This window comes from Mus caroli, chromosome 6 (assembly GCF_900094665.2).
Source record: "Mus caroli chromosome 6, CAROLI_EIJ_v1.1, whole genome shotgun sequence".
Taxonomy (NCBI): domain Eukaryota; kingdom Metazoa; phylum Chordata; class Mammalia; order Rodentia; family Muridae; genus Mus; species Mus caroli.
Genome location: NC_034575.1, coordinates 68,094,051 through 68,108,321, shown reverse-complemented (window position 1 = coordinate 68,108,321; position 14,271 = coordinate 68,094,051). Strand labels below are relative to the sequence as shown.

Here is a 14,271-nt window from a genome sequence, read left to right as displayed (position 1 = left end):
AGACCTCCTGTGATTCTTTTCTGATGTGGAACACTAGAAAACTGTGGATTCTCAGCATGTTTGTAAAAACTGATCCAGGACCAGTGAGATGGTTCAGTGGGTGAGTGTGCCTGCTGCTAAGTCTGACAACCTGTGTTCAACCCCAGATCCTGTGGAGTGGGAGGAGAGAACATATGCCCGCAAGTTGTCCTGGCCTCCACAAGTGCACATGGAACCTGAGCATCTCCTTCCCCAAGTACATAATTAACATGTAAAATAAATAGATAAACATCAAATGAAAAAAAGACAAAGTACCCAGAAGGCCCACCTGCAGCCACCATGCCATGCAGTGTGGGTTGGGGAGGAAACCCAGAGGCCTGCCTGCCCACAGTGGGAGCCACTATGATGTGTGCAAGTATGTGGTAGGCAGTATACTCACACACATACAATAAATACGTCTTACCCAAAAAAGGGTCAGGGAGGAGAGAGTTGTGAGTTTCACGTCGTGCACCCCAATCCCACTCACTTCCCAGTCCCTTCCTATCTGCCCTCCATCTTACAACCTTTCCCTAAAAGAAAACAAAAGACAGGAATAAAATAAAATAATAAAAATATAAAACAAAACATAAAAGCATCTCATTTTGGAAGCTGTAGTGTGTCACAGTGTGTCCCACAGTATATCCTTTTGTCCACACATTTTTACTTGCAATTTTTCATTGCAGGATCTCCATAATACAGGGCAGCAACAGGATATCCGAGAGGAGTGCTGGTGAGGATGCAGGATTGATGGAAGTCAGAGGCCTGGAACCAGACCAATGACTCACTGCAATGAACATCTGAGTACACTGTCTCTGTCTTCAGACACACCAGAAGAGGGCATCAGATCTCATTACAGATGGTTGTGAGCCACCATGTGGTTGCTGGGAATTGAACTCAGGACCTCTAGAAGAGTAGTCAGTGCTCTTAACTGCTGAGCCATCTCTCCAGCCTTCCTTTACCCTTTCAAATCACCTTCTTTACCCTATTGCTGTCAATTATGGAAAAAGAACAGAAAAAAAAAGGTCAAAAACAAGAAGAAAAAACGGTAACAGCTATTTTGTGGACATACTTAAGAATGTGCATTAGCCAGGAAAGTGATCTCACAGGATGAGTGCCCCCTGTTGGGAAAATGTCCATGGCCTACATAAAAGGCTGTGGAATTAGTATGTGTGTGCGCTCACATGCTGCTTGGTGTGTGTGCTCATATGCAGGTGTGTTGGGGGTGGCCAGTGAAGATGGGAGGGACCAAGGGAAAATCTCGGAGCCCATCAACAGCTGTTTGTTAAGGCACTAAATTCTCTGGGCACCTACACAAAATCCAAGTTCAGCATTTCCCAGGGCAATAGCTCCTCAACCCAGAACTACAATCAGTGCACAATCCTGGTAGGAAACATTTTGGGAAATGTTTGGTTTTGGTTTTGTTTTGGTTTTTTTTTTTTTTTTTTTTGAGACAGGGTTTCTTTGTGGAGCCCTGGCTGTCCTGGAATTTGCTCTGTAGACCAGGCTGTCCTTGGCCTCAGAGATCTGCCTGCCTCGGCCTTCATAATGGTGGGATTAAAGGCAAGTTCCACCACTGTTTGGCTCATTCTGGGGGAATTCTATCTGATCCCTAGAAATTTTGCTGAAAAACCTTCGAATTATTTCCCCTCGCTTCAAAGTCAGAAAGCTTGGTTGTCAGCTTGACAAAGCAAATCTCTTCCCCCCGCATGACACTCAGCTTGGTTGCTTTGGTGATAACAGTTTCGGTCAATGCTCCAAATATCACACCCTTCCAGTTCTGCTCTGTTGCTGTGCCAAACACCACGACAAAAGGAAGGAAAGGGTTTGCTTCAGCTTACAGCGTCTAAGTAACTGTCCATCACTGAAGGAAGTCAGGGCAGGGACTCAAGGCTCGACCCTGGGATCAGGAACTGAAGCAGAGGTTCTGGAGGAACACTGCTTGCTCTCTCTGGCTTGTGCTCAGCCTGCTTTCTTATACAACACAGACTCGCCTGCCTAGGGATTGTGCTACCCACTGTGGGCTGTGCAGTTCCAATCATCAGCCAACGCAGTTCCCCACAGATAGGCATCCCGTCCAATCTATGGAGACTGTTCTTCAGCTAAGGTTTCTTCTTCCTAAGTCACTAAAAGTTTGTGTCAAGATGACAACAAAACCAGTTATACACACCCTCTCGGCCACCTGACACACACACCCCTCAGGAATTCCAGTAAAGCGTTTGCTTTGCAAATCATTTCATGGCTCCTTTCAAATGACACAAGACAAGAAATTGCACTGTGCCCCAGTACAGGGGAACACCAGGGCCAAGAAGTGGGAGTGGGTGGGTAGGGGGTCAGGGTGGGGGGAGGGTATAGGGAACTTTCGGGGTAGCATTTGAAATGTAAATGAAGAAAAGACCTAATGAAAAATGGAAAAAGTTAAAAAAAATAACTTCAAGTCTGAAAGTAAAGTGGTGAACATCGTTCAATTTTGTTATGTAAGCCTATGGGTCATCTCTGTTTTAAACAGAAATCTAATAAAACTGTAAAGCACATGAAAAAAAAAGAAATTGCACTATGCATTTTATAGGAGCAGTAACTATGATCCAATATCATAAGCCAGCCAGCTCAACTATATTTATAAGCTAAATACTTCTTAAATCATTTCATTATTAAACACATAAATGCAGAGAATTGGTTGCCTATAAAAGCCAAACAACATAAATTCTGTAAAAAGCTTTCAACCTCCTGATTCTGTCCCCATACCAGAAGCACTGGCTGTCATCTGATGTACCAGTTGCCCAGTGCCTTTGTCCTCAGTTCCCATAGATGTATATTAAGAGTCAAGTTTACCTCCTGCTTTAACACAATTCACATAAAGGATATTTTTAAATAAAGGAGTTTTATTTTAAACTCGTTCTCACTCGCTCTTTTTCCTGACTCTCTCACACACACTTTCTTACTCTGACACACACAAACATGCTCTCTCTTCCTCTCCCTCCCCCTTCTCGGAGTTCGTGTGCATGTGTGTGTAAACACAAGTGCAGGTTCCCACAGAGACCAGAAGAGGGCATCTGATCCCCTGGAGCTAGAGTCATAGGTAGTTGTGAGCCTTCCTACGTGAGTACTGGGACTAAACTTGGGTCTTCTTCAAGAACGGTAGATGGCTGAGCCATCTCTCCAGCCCCTTCTGCTCTTCTTTTCTATGCATGTGTTGGGAGGCAGGCATATGCAGTTTATAGCATATATGTGGGGTCAGAGGACAATCTCGGGTATTGGTTCTCACCTTCTACCTTGTTTGAGACAGGTATCCCATGGCTGGCCCATGAACTTCTAAGGATTCTCTTCTTTGCCCCCTTCTTCCTGTGGGGGTGCAGAGACTAGAGATGCATAAGCCACTCTGTTGGGCTTTATGCTGGGAATGTGAAGTCAAGTTGTGATTAAAAAGCACTTTACCTACTGAACAATCTCTTCAGCCCTATCTAGACAAACAGCATCTGTTTCTAGTTTACCAATCTCAGAACCGTGTGCATATTAGGCAAATGTTCTACCATTGAGCCATGTCCCCAGCCCATTTGCTTGCTTGCTTGCTTGCTTGCTTGTTTATTAAGACCTAGTCCCACTATGTAACTCAGGCTGATATCCACATCCCTTCCTCGTAAGAGCGAGAATTACAAGGGAGTGTGCCACGACACCCAACATACATTTGTGACATCGTTTATGCTTTCTGTATAGGTATACAGTACTGCTTCGGGAAGCTGCACAAGGGTGTTTGCTAGGTGCTAGAGACCTCACTAAAAATGTTAAGGGGTGCTGTCAAATGGCCTCCAGCACTGATGGCACCAGTTTATATCTCCACCACTGATGGTAGAGCCATTCACAGTATCCTTACAAACTTGGATGTAAGCAATATTAACTTTTACTACCTTTGTATTGAGTACCTCATCTTACATTCTCCACCTCTGTTATAATTACGGTGAAATACACATCTTCTATATTGCAGGTGGCCTATTACATGCCCTTGACCTGCCTGTCTATTGACTTGTTAGTAGTTCATTTTAATTTGGAGGAAGTTTTACATCTTATAACCTTCATTACATGGGTATAATGAAGCACAAGGGTAATCTCCCACAGTACTGCTTTATATGAAATTACATTTACACTATCTTTTTCATGTGTAATCTTGATAAATGATGAAGTCAAATGTATTAATCTTTTTCTTTGGTCTTAGCATTTTCCAAACAAAACCCAGTGCTAGAGATGGCTCGGTAGTTAAGAGTGCACACTGCTATTGCAGACTCCAGTTCAGTTCCCAGAAACCACACCAGGCAGCTCCCAACTGCCTGTAACTCCAGGTACAGGAGATCTGACATCTTGTTCCAGTCTCTGAGGGCACCCTCATACAGGCACACACAGGCATACACATAATTAAAACTTTAAAAGAAAGTCTTGTATTTTAAAAGCTATCCACTGCTATGTGTGTGGGTTTATAAAGGAAAAAAAACCCTGCAGGTGAGGGGTGTCCATGCCTTGGCATTACAGGATTGAGAAAGAGTTTATGAGGGAATGGGCCAAACTGCAAGGGGTGTTTCTAAATTAAAAAAGAGAATAACAGAATCCGGTATTGATTTTTCTGGCTGATTGATTGGTTACAAGTGAGAGTGCAGTAGACTCAATTGGGAATGTACATTTTGTGGTTGTTCTTTGAACTGGGGCATCCAGGTACCTGGGGGGTGGAGGACTGGAGGGCTGTGACAACTGACAACAGCCAACTGCTAATTTCCCCTTTCATTGTTCTTTGAACTGGGACTTCCCAGTTCTGGGAGGGTGGGAAATTAGAGGGCCCTGACAAACACCAATTTCTTCTTTCAGTTTGCTTGGAGGAGGGAGTCATCTCACTTAGGCTGACCTCAGGCTCCACATGTAGTTGAGGATGACTTTGAACACCTTGAACTCTTGCCTTCATCCCCCAAGTCCTGGAATTACAACCAGACATCGTCATCCCTGGATGTTATGCTGACTTGCAGCATTCCATAATTACTTAGCTCTTCAGTCTAGAGTTTATTTCTGTGACTGGCATATTGGTGTGTGCTATTGTTTTTTATTTCCCCCTGTAACTGTTAGCTCTTTATCAAGTCTTCTATAGACCGGGACACTTCTGGTGCTGACAGACATGAGGGTAGTAGCAGAATTGAGCAGCAGTTTGCTGTCTGAGAACTGGATTGGTTTGTCATTTGTGGTAGTTTGAACAAAAACAGTTGAATGATTTAAGAGGGACATAGTGGGCCATACTAGTAGGAACATTGAAAACAACAGTTCTGAGGATGATTTGAACTGTGGGGACCTGGCCCAAGAGATTTCAGTGGAGAAGCAAACTGAGCAAGGAAAAATAGAAAATGTACTAATTTAAGAGAAAAGGGGGCACCAGGAAGTGGAATGGAGCTAAGGTAGAATCCAAAATAAGTTCAAGACCACCTATTCCCTTCCCCTCTGAAGGAATTTTCAGAAATATAGCGGTCAAAATGACAGAGTCTACAGCTGCCAAAACAAAATGAGCTGTTCTCAGAAAAATAACCATAACAAGATAGCAGCTCCCACAGAAATTCCCCTACCCCACCTCACATTAAATTCTAAAAAGAAAAAAAAAACCCCACAAACCACCCTGACCTTGCTAGAATTCCTTGTGACATTAGTAGCTGACCCATAAGTTCAAAACATAAAACATACTGTTACTTTGCTGAAAAACCACAAGGGCAGGCAGAGTGAGAGACTAGGCCAAAGGGTTACTTAGTCACTATACAAACCAACCAATGCCTGAAAGGGTTACTTGCTACACGGATGAGAATAAGCCAGCTACACTGTTGCCTAAATCTGCCCCTTACAAGGTATAAAATTGTGTTCTTTCTTTGTTCTGGGTCTCTCCTCTGGCCTGCATGCTGAGGGGGGTGGAGTCCCCAACATGTTGGAATAATAAAAATCCACTTTCAGTTTGCAGTGATGGAGGTCTCTGTGGTCTTTGTGAGTGAGGGTCTTTTGATGAACTCCAACACTAAGTCCTCTGTTCAAGATGATAAACAGATTATAGAAAAACCTGCTGTTAAATAGAATAAAAGGAGTGGTGACTTCAGAGCAAAACTCTAGCCAGCTAAGCTTCCAACTTGTGAAAAAAAATCGGGAAGTTTAGAGTGATGCATGCCTTTAATCCCAGCACTCCAGAGGCAGAAGGAAGTGGATTTCTAAGTTCCAGGACAGCCAAATTTAAGCAGGGAGGGAAACCATCAAAAGCAGAAAGCTGGTGACAATGTCATTGAACAAGGGGACCATATTCTAGCCTCAGCAAGTAGCAGATCTTGGTAGCTTTGGCCATGTGGCTCTGGCTTTAGAGTCAAGGATAGAGGAAAAGGGTTATAGAGTCTCCCTCTGTGACTAAGGAAAGCTGTTGAGACCAGGGATAAGTCAGGGTGACCCTACATGGAGGTCTAGAGAGGTCATTATGTGAAGCTGTGAAGGTGAAGCCTGGATTGCCTTGGAGACACCAAGATGTTACCGATGCTAGAGTCATGGGATATCTGCTGAGGAGATAACGGGGAGTGCAACCAGGCCGAGAGAGATAAGTGTGTTGTAGCCAACAAAACTAAAATGAGTTGGAGATCTGAAGACTGCTTTGACATCAGACTGGGAAATACAGTTTGGAGTTCCTCAGCTGGTTTTCAGTCTTGCTTTGGCCCACTATTTCCTCACTATGCTCCTTTCCTCCCTTTTGGAATGGTAATGTTGGAGGGATGTGGTGTGCTTTTTGACTTTACAGGGGATCACAGTTAAGAGATTGCAGGAAAGTTTGAGACTGTTATAGACTACCGGGATTTTTGAAGTTAGACCGAATGCTTTTCTGAATTATGGTATGGCTCCAAGCCTCCAGGGATTGGAATGTGGTAGTTTGAAAGGAATGCCGTCCCCCCCTTAGACTCATGTGTTTAAATGTTGACCCATATAGGGACTAACAGCACTATTAGGAGGTGTGGACTTGTTGGACTATGTCTGGTTTTATAAGAAGAAATGTGTCACTGGGAGTAGGCTTTGATGTCTCACATGTTCAAACTATGCCCATTGTGGCTTACAGTCTTTCTCCTGCTGCTTGTGTGGATGAAGATGTAGAACTCTCAGCTCCTTCTCCAGCACCATGTCTGCCTGCACGTTGCCATGCTTCATGCCATGATGGTAACAGACTGAACCTCTGAAACTGTAATTTGAATGCTTTTCTTTATAAAAGTTGTTGTGGTCACAGTGTCTCTTCACAACAATAAAACCCTGAGACACCATTGTTCTACAAATTGGGTGGCATAAGCATCGGACCTCACAATTCTGGACACAGAAATCTGAAAGCCAATGTCGACAGAGCCAAGTCCCTCTGAGGGAGCTTGGAAAACATGGTCCAGGGCTCTGCTCAGCATAACTCCAGTCTTCACATAGATGCTTCCCAGGGATCTCTCAGTAAGGATATCAGCCTTGGGTTGGAGAGATGGCCCAGCTGTTAAGAGCACTGACTGCTCTTCCCGAGGTCCTGAGTTCAATTCCCAGCAATCACATGGTAGCTCACAACCATCTGTAATGGGATTTGATGCCCTTTTCTGGTGTGTCTGAAGACAGCTGCAGTGTAAGTAAAACTAAATAAATCTTTTTTTTTTTTTAAAACGCTTGCCTTTAATCCCAACACTTGGGAGGCAGAGGCAGGTGGATTTCTGAGTTCGAGGCCACCCTGGTCTACAGAGTGAATTCCAGGGCAACCAGGGCTACACAGAGAAACCCTGTCTCAGAAAAAACAAAAAAAAAAAAACAAAACAAAAAAAAAAACAAAACAAAAAAACCCAAAAAAACAACAACAACAAAAAGGATATTGGCCTTATTGAATTAGAAGCCTACCATATTATTCTATGGCCTTAGACAGCAGCAGTAATGTTGTTTCCAAATAAGGCCATATTCTGAGTTGCTGGGTAATAGGATTTCAATGTGTGGATTTCTGCTGCCCGCTGTTAAACTCTTATCAAACCCCTAGTCGTTTGGGACAATGTAGTATTCAGAGGGTTGCTTCCATTTTCTGCTTTTTGCTTCTGTCCATGTTGTGGGAGGAATTACACCTGTACCACATCTGTACATTAAGCCCTCCAATAAAAGAAAAAGATGTTAATTTGGTAGTTGAGTGCCCAATCGTTTAGAGTTTGTCCACTGCTGGATGGCCATTTGTGGCTGTGCTCACGGCGGTGGCTCCTCCTTGCCAGTTTGGTCTTCTGGATCCCTGTCCTTATGCAGGGACTCTCTCAGAGTCCTGAATACCCTCTTGTTCCAGTTTCTTGCCCATGTGGCTGACAGGCAAAAGGTCCACTGGACACTCTACAGAGCTGGCCACTCTTAACATTCCTGACTAGGACACATGAGTTGGAAATCTGTATTCAGGGTGAAATTAAACTACAGATCTGAATATATGGAGTGATGTACACAGATTATAATTTTAAAAAAATTATCGGTGATCAAGGAGCACTGAAAACAACAGGGTTTGGGTTATACTCAGTGATAGAGTTTATGTGTGAGACCTTGGGTTCAATTCCCAACACACACACACACACACACACACACACACACACACACACACACACCAAAAAAATAAAAACAACAGCACCACAATGAGAAGCCATCAAGAGAAGTTATTCCAAAAGAAAGGTAACTTTATTGTATTAATTTTACACTGTAAAAGAATATGAAATATAGCCTTGTCTAAATTCTCTTGCTGACTCTCTTGTAGACAATGTCGCCCAATGTCATGGTCTGAAAGTCAAAAGAGAAATTATGAAATATTTTCTTGATGATGAATTGTAAAACAAACAAACAAACAAACAGTAACCGCCCCAAATGGTCCCAAATGTGCTGACATATTAAACAACTTGAAAAATCCCCATTTTCTCTTGGAGCTGAGGCGCGATTGGCAACCTTTTCTAGGATAGCATGCTGGGACTCCTCACTTCTCTTGTTCATATGGGGGGAGGGCTGTCTTTCCAACCACGGAATGGCTTCCTGAATCAATGACAGCTATAGAAAAACCATCCAGAGCAGCCTAATCTAACGTTTCAAAATTTCACTGAGATTTCCCGTACATTAACTACCTGTGGCTGAACACAAGCATATGTACAGTGGGCCACTGGACTGGAACATAGTAGGTGCTATCTACTTCCCTCTTATTGTATGGACGGTGTGAATGAGCACACGAGAACATTGGACACACCTGCTCTTTTGTAGGAGTGAGGGGCAAGAGTGTGGGGCGTGAATGTTGTTTTGTGATTGATGCCCCTCTCTCCCCACGGTGGAGGGGGATTTTCACTTGACCAGATGCGGTCACTTAGACAGGGGTTTGCTTTCTGTGACCTGCCTGAGGTACATTTTGGATACAAAGGAAAGCTGGAAGACCTGACCATGAGAGAAACACTATGAATTACTGTAGTGGGGGCAATACATGACCAACAGCTGGGCATGGAGGATGACTGCACAGGAGTGCATACCCAGCGTGTCATTCATTAGCAGCCATAAACTTGATAAATGAATGACTCCCCACCAATGCCAAGTGGGCAAAGACATTTATTAGGCACCTGGGCTGTGGAAGATGGATGGATGTGTGGCCCATTGGTTAGTGCTAAGGCTGTTAATCACGCTGATGTTATCAAATAGGAACATCGATGGACATACAAAGCCTCCCTTGTGGAGGTTTTCATTGATGGGAAGTGCTGCTGCAAGAGGTCCTGAGGTCTCCTGGACAGGATGTCTGCACACACAGTGAAGTCTGGGACATCTCTGGGTTGAATGGACTTCTGTCCTATGGCCTGAGTGTGAGGTGTGAGGCCCCATGGCATCAGAAACAGGGCAAGGCCAGCTATGCTCTGCACATGCTGTTCCGTGCCTCAGCACGCCACACACCTCCTCACCCATCCTGTTTGCTGCTGCTGGGAAAAGGGTAAGACCAGGGAGTGGACAAGGAGGAGAGAGGCAGAGGCAGGGGAGTGGCTGACTCTGAAAGTGGAGCACAACAAGGTGTGAGACACCAGGTGAATTAGAAAAGGGTGCCCCTCCCTCAAGATACCGCTCTTCTATCTGTCAGGGAATCACCCTGATATTCTGTCATGCTTTGACAAGAACAAGATGGCTGCAGTGTCCTGAGTGCAATCCTCACTGTTTATAGTGTAAACAGCCTCCCCTGGGGTTTGCTTGATTAATGAACTGCTGTGAGATTAGCCCAAGAGACAGACCCAGGTCAGGAAACCCTGATGCTGCCATTCGACCTGCTCTTCTGGTCACTGCCTTACTTTCTCTGATTAGAAAAGTGTTGTTCAATAGATCTGATATCTATCAACTCCGTAGTACATATGCATCCTCTTAGGTGGTAGAAGACATTGACAAGAGGCAAGGAAGAGAGAGTCCAGGTCTTGGGGGGAAAGGGTGAAGAATGAGAGATGGCATCCAGCTGTCTCTTATCCTTTACACACACACACATACACACACACACACACACACACACACACACACACACACACATACACACACACCGTACTGTTCACCTCAAGCACTGGATGGCAAGACCAGAGGGTCAACTTACATTGGTGATTGTGTCTCCATTGAGTTCAGTCACGGACTTTATGCCTTTGAAAGTTGTCACCATTTTATTGTCACCTTCCAGCTTAACGACTGCCTGCAGGGAAGACAGAGGGTGGCCCGTGAGCAAGGACCTGGCAATGAAGCTAATGAAGTTGGTTCCCTGCATGGTATCAACTGACAAGGAGTCAAATGTCCTGTCCCTCTCCAGTTCTCTGGTGCTAAATGGAAATAGGGCGTATTTATGAATGAAAGAAAATGTCAAGCTTACCTAAGTGGTTCTGCCCTGGGGGAAAAAATCTGAAAATAAAATATAAAATCCCATTTCTCAAGCTTGTGGAGGGAGCTGTCCAATCATCAGCAGCTGGGGGTGGGGGTGGGAATTCAGTTTACTTCGGTGGTTACTGAGTCTTTATTTATTTATTTGTTTGTTTGTTTGTTTGTTTATTTTTATTGTAGTCCCAATTCCAAGCTGTATACATCAAGGACAGTAGTAAGTAGAATCATGGCTGGGCACAGTACTTCAGGCTTTCCAGCACTCATGAGGCAGGAGCATGAAGATGCTGGGTTTGAGGCTAGTATGGGCTACATGGCAAAATGCTAAAAGGGGGGGAAAAAGAATGAAAGGAAAGGAAGTAAGAGAGGGATGGAGGGAAGAATCCTAATCAAGAGTAAAAGACATCAAATATCTGCCTCTACAGTGGGCATTGAAAAAGGGCTGTAGTAAAACTCATGACACCCCAACTCTTGTCATGAACCAATCAGGAGAAGCCCCACCCTCCCTTCTCCTTGACTTGTAAAAGAGGCAGAAATAAGAGCAGCCAGAAGTGATAAAGAGACTCCTGCTGAATTTGAGGCACAAAGCTTCCTGGAAAGGGCAGGGACAGAGAACAGATGCACATTACACCCGCTACCCTAGGCTGTGCAGGACTCAGAGCCGGGGGGTGGGGCTGGGGGGGAGATGACAGGACCCACAGCCTCTGGATCTCTCTATCACCTGTCCACTACTCACACAGCCCACAGACAGCTGGCATTGCTGCCTGGAACCATCTCCCAGCGGATGTAAAGCTGCCCTAGCTCAGATGAAGGTTTTCACTGACACCAATGTGCCCCAGTTCTAGGCTTTCCTTGAAGGACTCTGAGAGCCAGGAGCACTGTGCCTGGGAGACTCTGAGACTGTGCCCCTTTATCCCCACATCCTCCTCCATTGTGAGAGCCCAGATGCACACGATCCCTGAGACGATGAGAAGTCTACTCTCAAAGCTCTCTGTGTCTCCTGCCTGAAGTCGTTTCAGTGACATGGTCTCCGTTAGGAGAAGTTCTGGGAAAGAGACGGAGGCCAGAGGTGGGACTACATACCTTGACTTTTTCCCCAGTCATGGTCTCCAGTTCGCACTCCTCCCCCAAGGTGAACTCATTGTGGACCACTTTGGGTCCATAGGTGATGGTGAGTTTGATTTTCTTCCCTTCGTGCACAATTTCTGACACCCCCTTGATGTCCTTCCCTTTCTGGATGAGGTCCTCGGGCAGACCTGGTAGAGACCATGTAAAGTTAAAAACTGGAAGAACAGAGACCCCACACATTTCCATATAGTCGTCCTGTGAGCAGTTAGATCTTTGCCTTCTGATGCGGAAAGTCAGTAGTCTGCTAGTACTTTGCCAATTAGTACTATTATTTTTTGAGACAGGGTCTCTTGCAGCCTAGGTTAGCCTTAACTCACTCTATGGTGGAGGATGACCTTGAGTGTCTGATCCTCCTGCTTCCACATCCTTAGTGCTAAAATAGCAGTCATGTGCCATCGTACCTGGCTTATATGGTGCAAGGGATTGAACCCAGGGCTCATGCATGCTAGGCAAACCCACCGATTCATTTGTTGTAAAGACCCTTTCCTCTGTGGCTCCCTGCTTCTTACTCATCCCTCCACCCCACCCCCCCACAGATCCCTCCTTCTTTAGTGGCCTTGCTCTTAGAGTGGGAACACTTCATCCTCCAGAATGTTTATCTTCCAAATCCAATTATCTTTGAAGTGATATGGGAGCTACACATAAATAGGCCATGCACAAAGTAGGACCATGCCTGGCAAACTTGCTGTGGCCTCTGGAGTCAAGGCTCTTGGGGGGTAATGTACAAAAATCCTTTACCCTAGAATAGGGCTTTCCAGATTTCAGAACAAATCTGTGCTTTTACATGAACAGGGGTTCCCAAGAACCGTGGAGTTCACAGTGACAGTGGAGGGTCCCTTGCACAGCTAAGGGATCCTCACATTCATGATCTTTGACTTGTCTGCAAAAGCAGCTCTGAGTCCTAGGGTGACCTGAGAGTCCTTTCTCAGGTCTTGCTGTTCCTCATCTTTTCCATGTTGGTAACCCCCTTTGTTCCACTTCCCCCTCTGCCCACAGGCCTCTTTCTTCCTGTTATATACTCTTCTCTCCCTGGTTCCAGGCTCAGCCTTCATCATCACAGTCTCTCCCGCACCTGAGTACCCTGGGAGACATAGGGCGTTTAAATAGGGTCTCTGGGACCCAGCACCTGCTTCTAACTCCAACACAAACACCCTCTAAACTGTGAGCCTCATCACAGCTACCTCATCTACCCCAGTCGCCTTAACTGTAAAATGGGAAAAACAACTCAGTTTTATGGTATTTACTGTGGGCATTGCATGGCAATGCCTGGTATAGAGTCATACATATTAGGAGACACTTCATTCCATTTATCTCCAAATAACTGGTCAAGATTGTAGCTTTGTCTCTGAACATTGGTCAGGATTGTATCCTATCACACTGTCTCTCTGGTATATGGCATGGTGTTGGGGTATGGCTGGCCTTGAATCAATGTTTGCTAGAAAGTGAGTGAAGGAACAAGGTCTTAGAATAAAGTGCCATGAAACACACACTTCGAACCAGTTCATCTTCCAATGTAGGGTCGTCTCCACTTCCCTGGAATAGCTTTGTCCAGTGGGGAACAGTAAAAGTAACAACAGAGCAGGAGAGTCACTGGAGAACTCAATTCGGTATAGCCTGGACCCCTCCTTCCACCTCAACACCAGACCTGGACTATCTGCTGATAGTAGGGCTAGCCCCTCTTTGCTGTCATATTCAGCACTCACCCATTGCCTTCATGAATGGCTCAAAGTTCTCCTGGCTCTGCAATTGGTACTTGCCGGAGAAGTTCATGGTGGCAACGAGGCTTCCTTTCCACACCTGACCACAACAGCTCTGCCTGCCAGGCCACCCACTGTTGCCTATTTTATAAGGGGATTCTTCCTCCTCAGATATAGGCCATAGGTCAGTGATTGTCGATTTATTTATGGCCAGGCTCAAACATTAACTCCTGAGAGCAATGGTCAACGATAAAAATCAGAGTGGGCAAGGCAGAGGTTTGTTCTAATTCAGCAAACATTAGTGAGTCCAACCAAGGGCAAAGCTTTCTGTAAATGTTGCCTTTATGGTGACTTAACCCTACTCATGAAATAAGTGTGCATGCTTGAAATGTATGTTGACAAATGTATGCACGTGCAACATACATACATTTAGAAATAATTTAGAAACATGTGAATCACATCTCCAGAAATGCACATATGCATATATACCTAAGTGCACATATGTATGTGTTTGTACATGTGTACACTTCTATGTATGCATATA

General features: G+C 44.9%; 1 protein-coding gene across 1 annotated transcript; it reads right to left on the bottom strand.

Moving 5' to 3' along the window:
- Nucleotides 1-8,693: 8,693 nt before the first annotated feature.
- Fabp1 (fatty acid binding protein 1) lies at nucleotides 8,694-13,888 on the bottom strand. The gene is made up of 4 exons (XM_021165595.2): nucleotides 13,734-13,888; nucleotides 11,986-12,158; nucleotides 10,631-10,723; nucleotides 8,694-8,814 (listed from the first exon to the last, which is right to left on the bottom strand). The coding sequence occupies exons 1-4, from the start codon at nucleotides 13,798-13,800 to the stop codon at nucleotides 8,764-8,766; spliced, it is 384 nt and encodes a 127-aa protein (XP_021021254.1). The 5' UTR covers nucleotides 13,801-13,888; the 3' UTR covers nucleotides 8,694-8,763.
- Between the last annotated feature and the right edge of the window lie 383 nt (nucleotides 13,889-14,271).

Excerpts from the sequence above, each read along its gene's own strand:
- Fabp1 (XM_021165595.2), bottom strand. The coding sequence starts at position 13,800 with ATGAACTTCTCCGGCAAGTACCAATTGCAGAGCCAGGAGAACTTTGAG. Across the intron at positions 10,724-11,985 it reads TGACTGGGGAAAAAGTCAAG|GCAGTCGTTAAGCTGGAAGG; the intron begins GTATGTAGTCCC and ends TCTTCCCTGCAG. Across the intron at positions 8,815-10,630 it reads ATGGAGACACAATCACCAAT|ACCATGACATTGGGCGACAT; the intron begins GTAAGTTGACCC and ends TTTGACTTTCAG.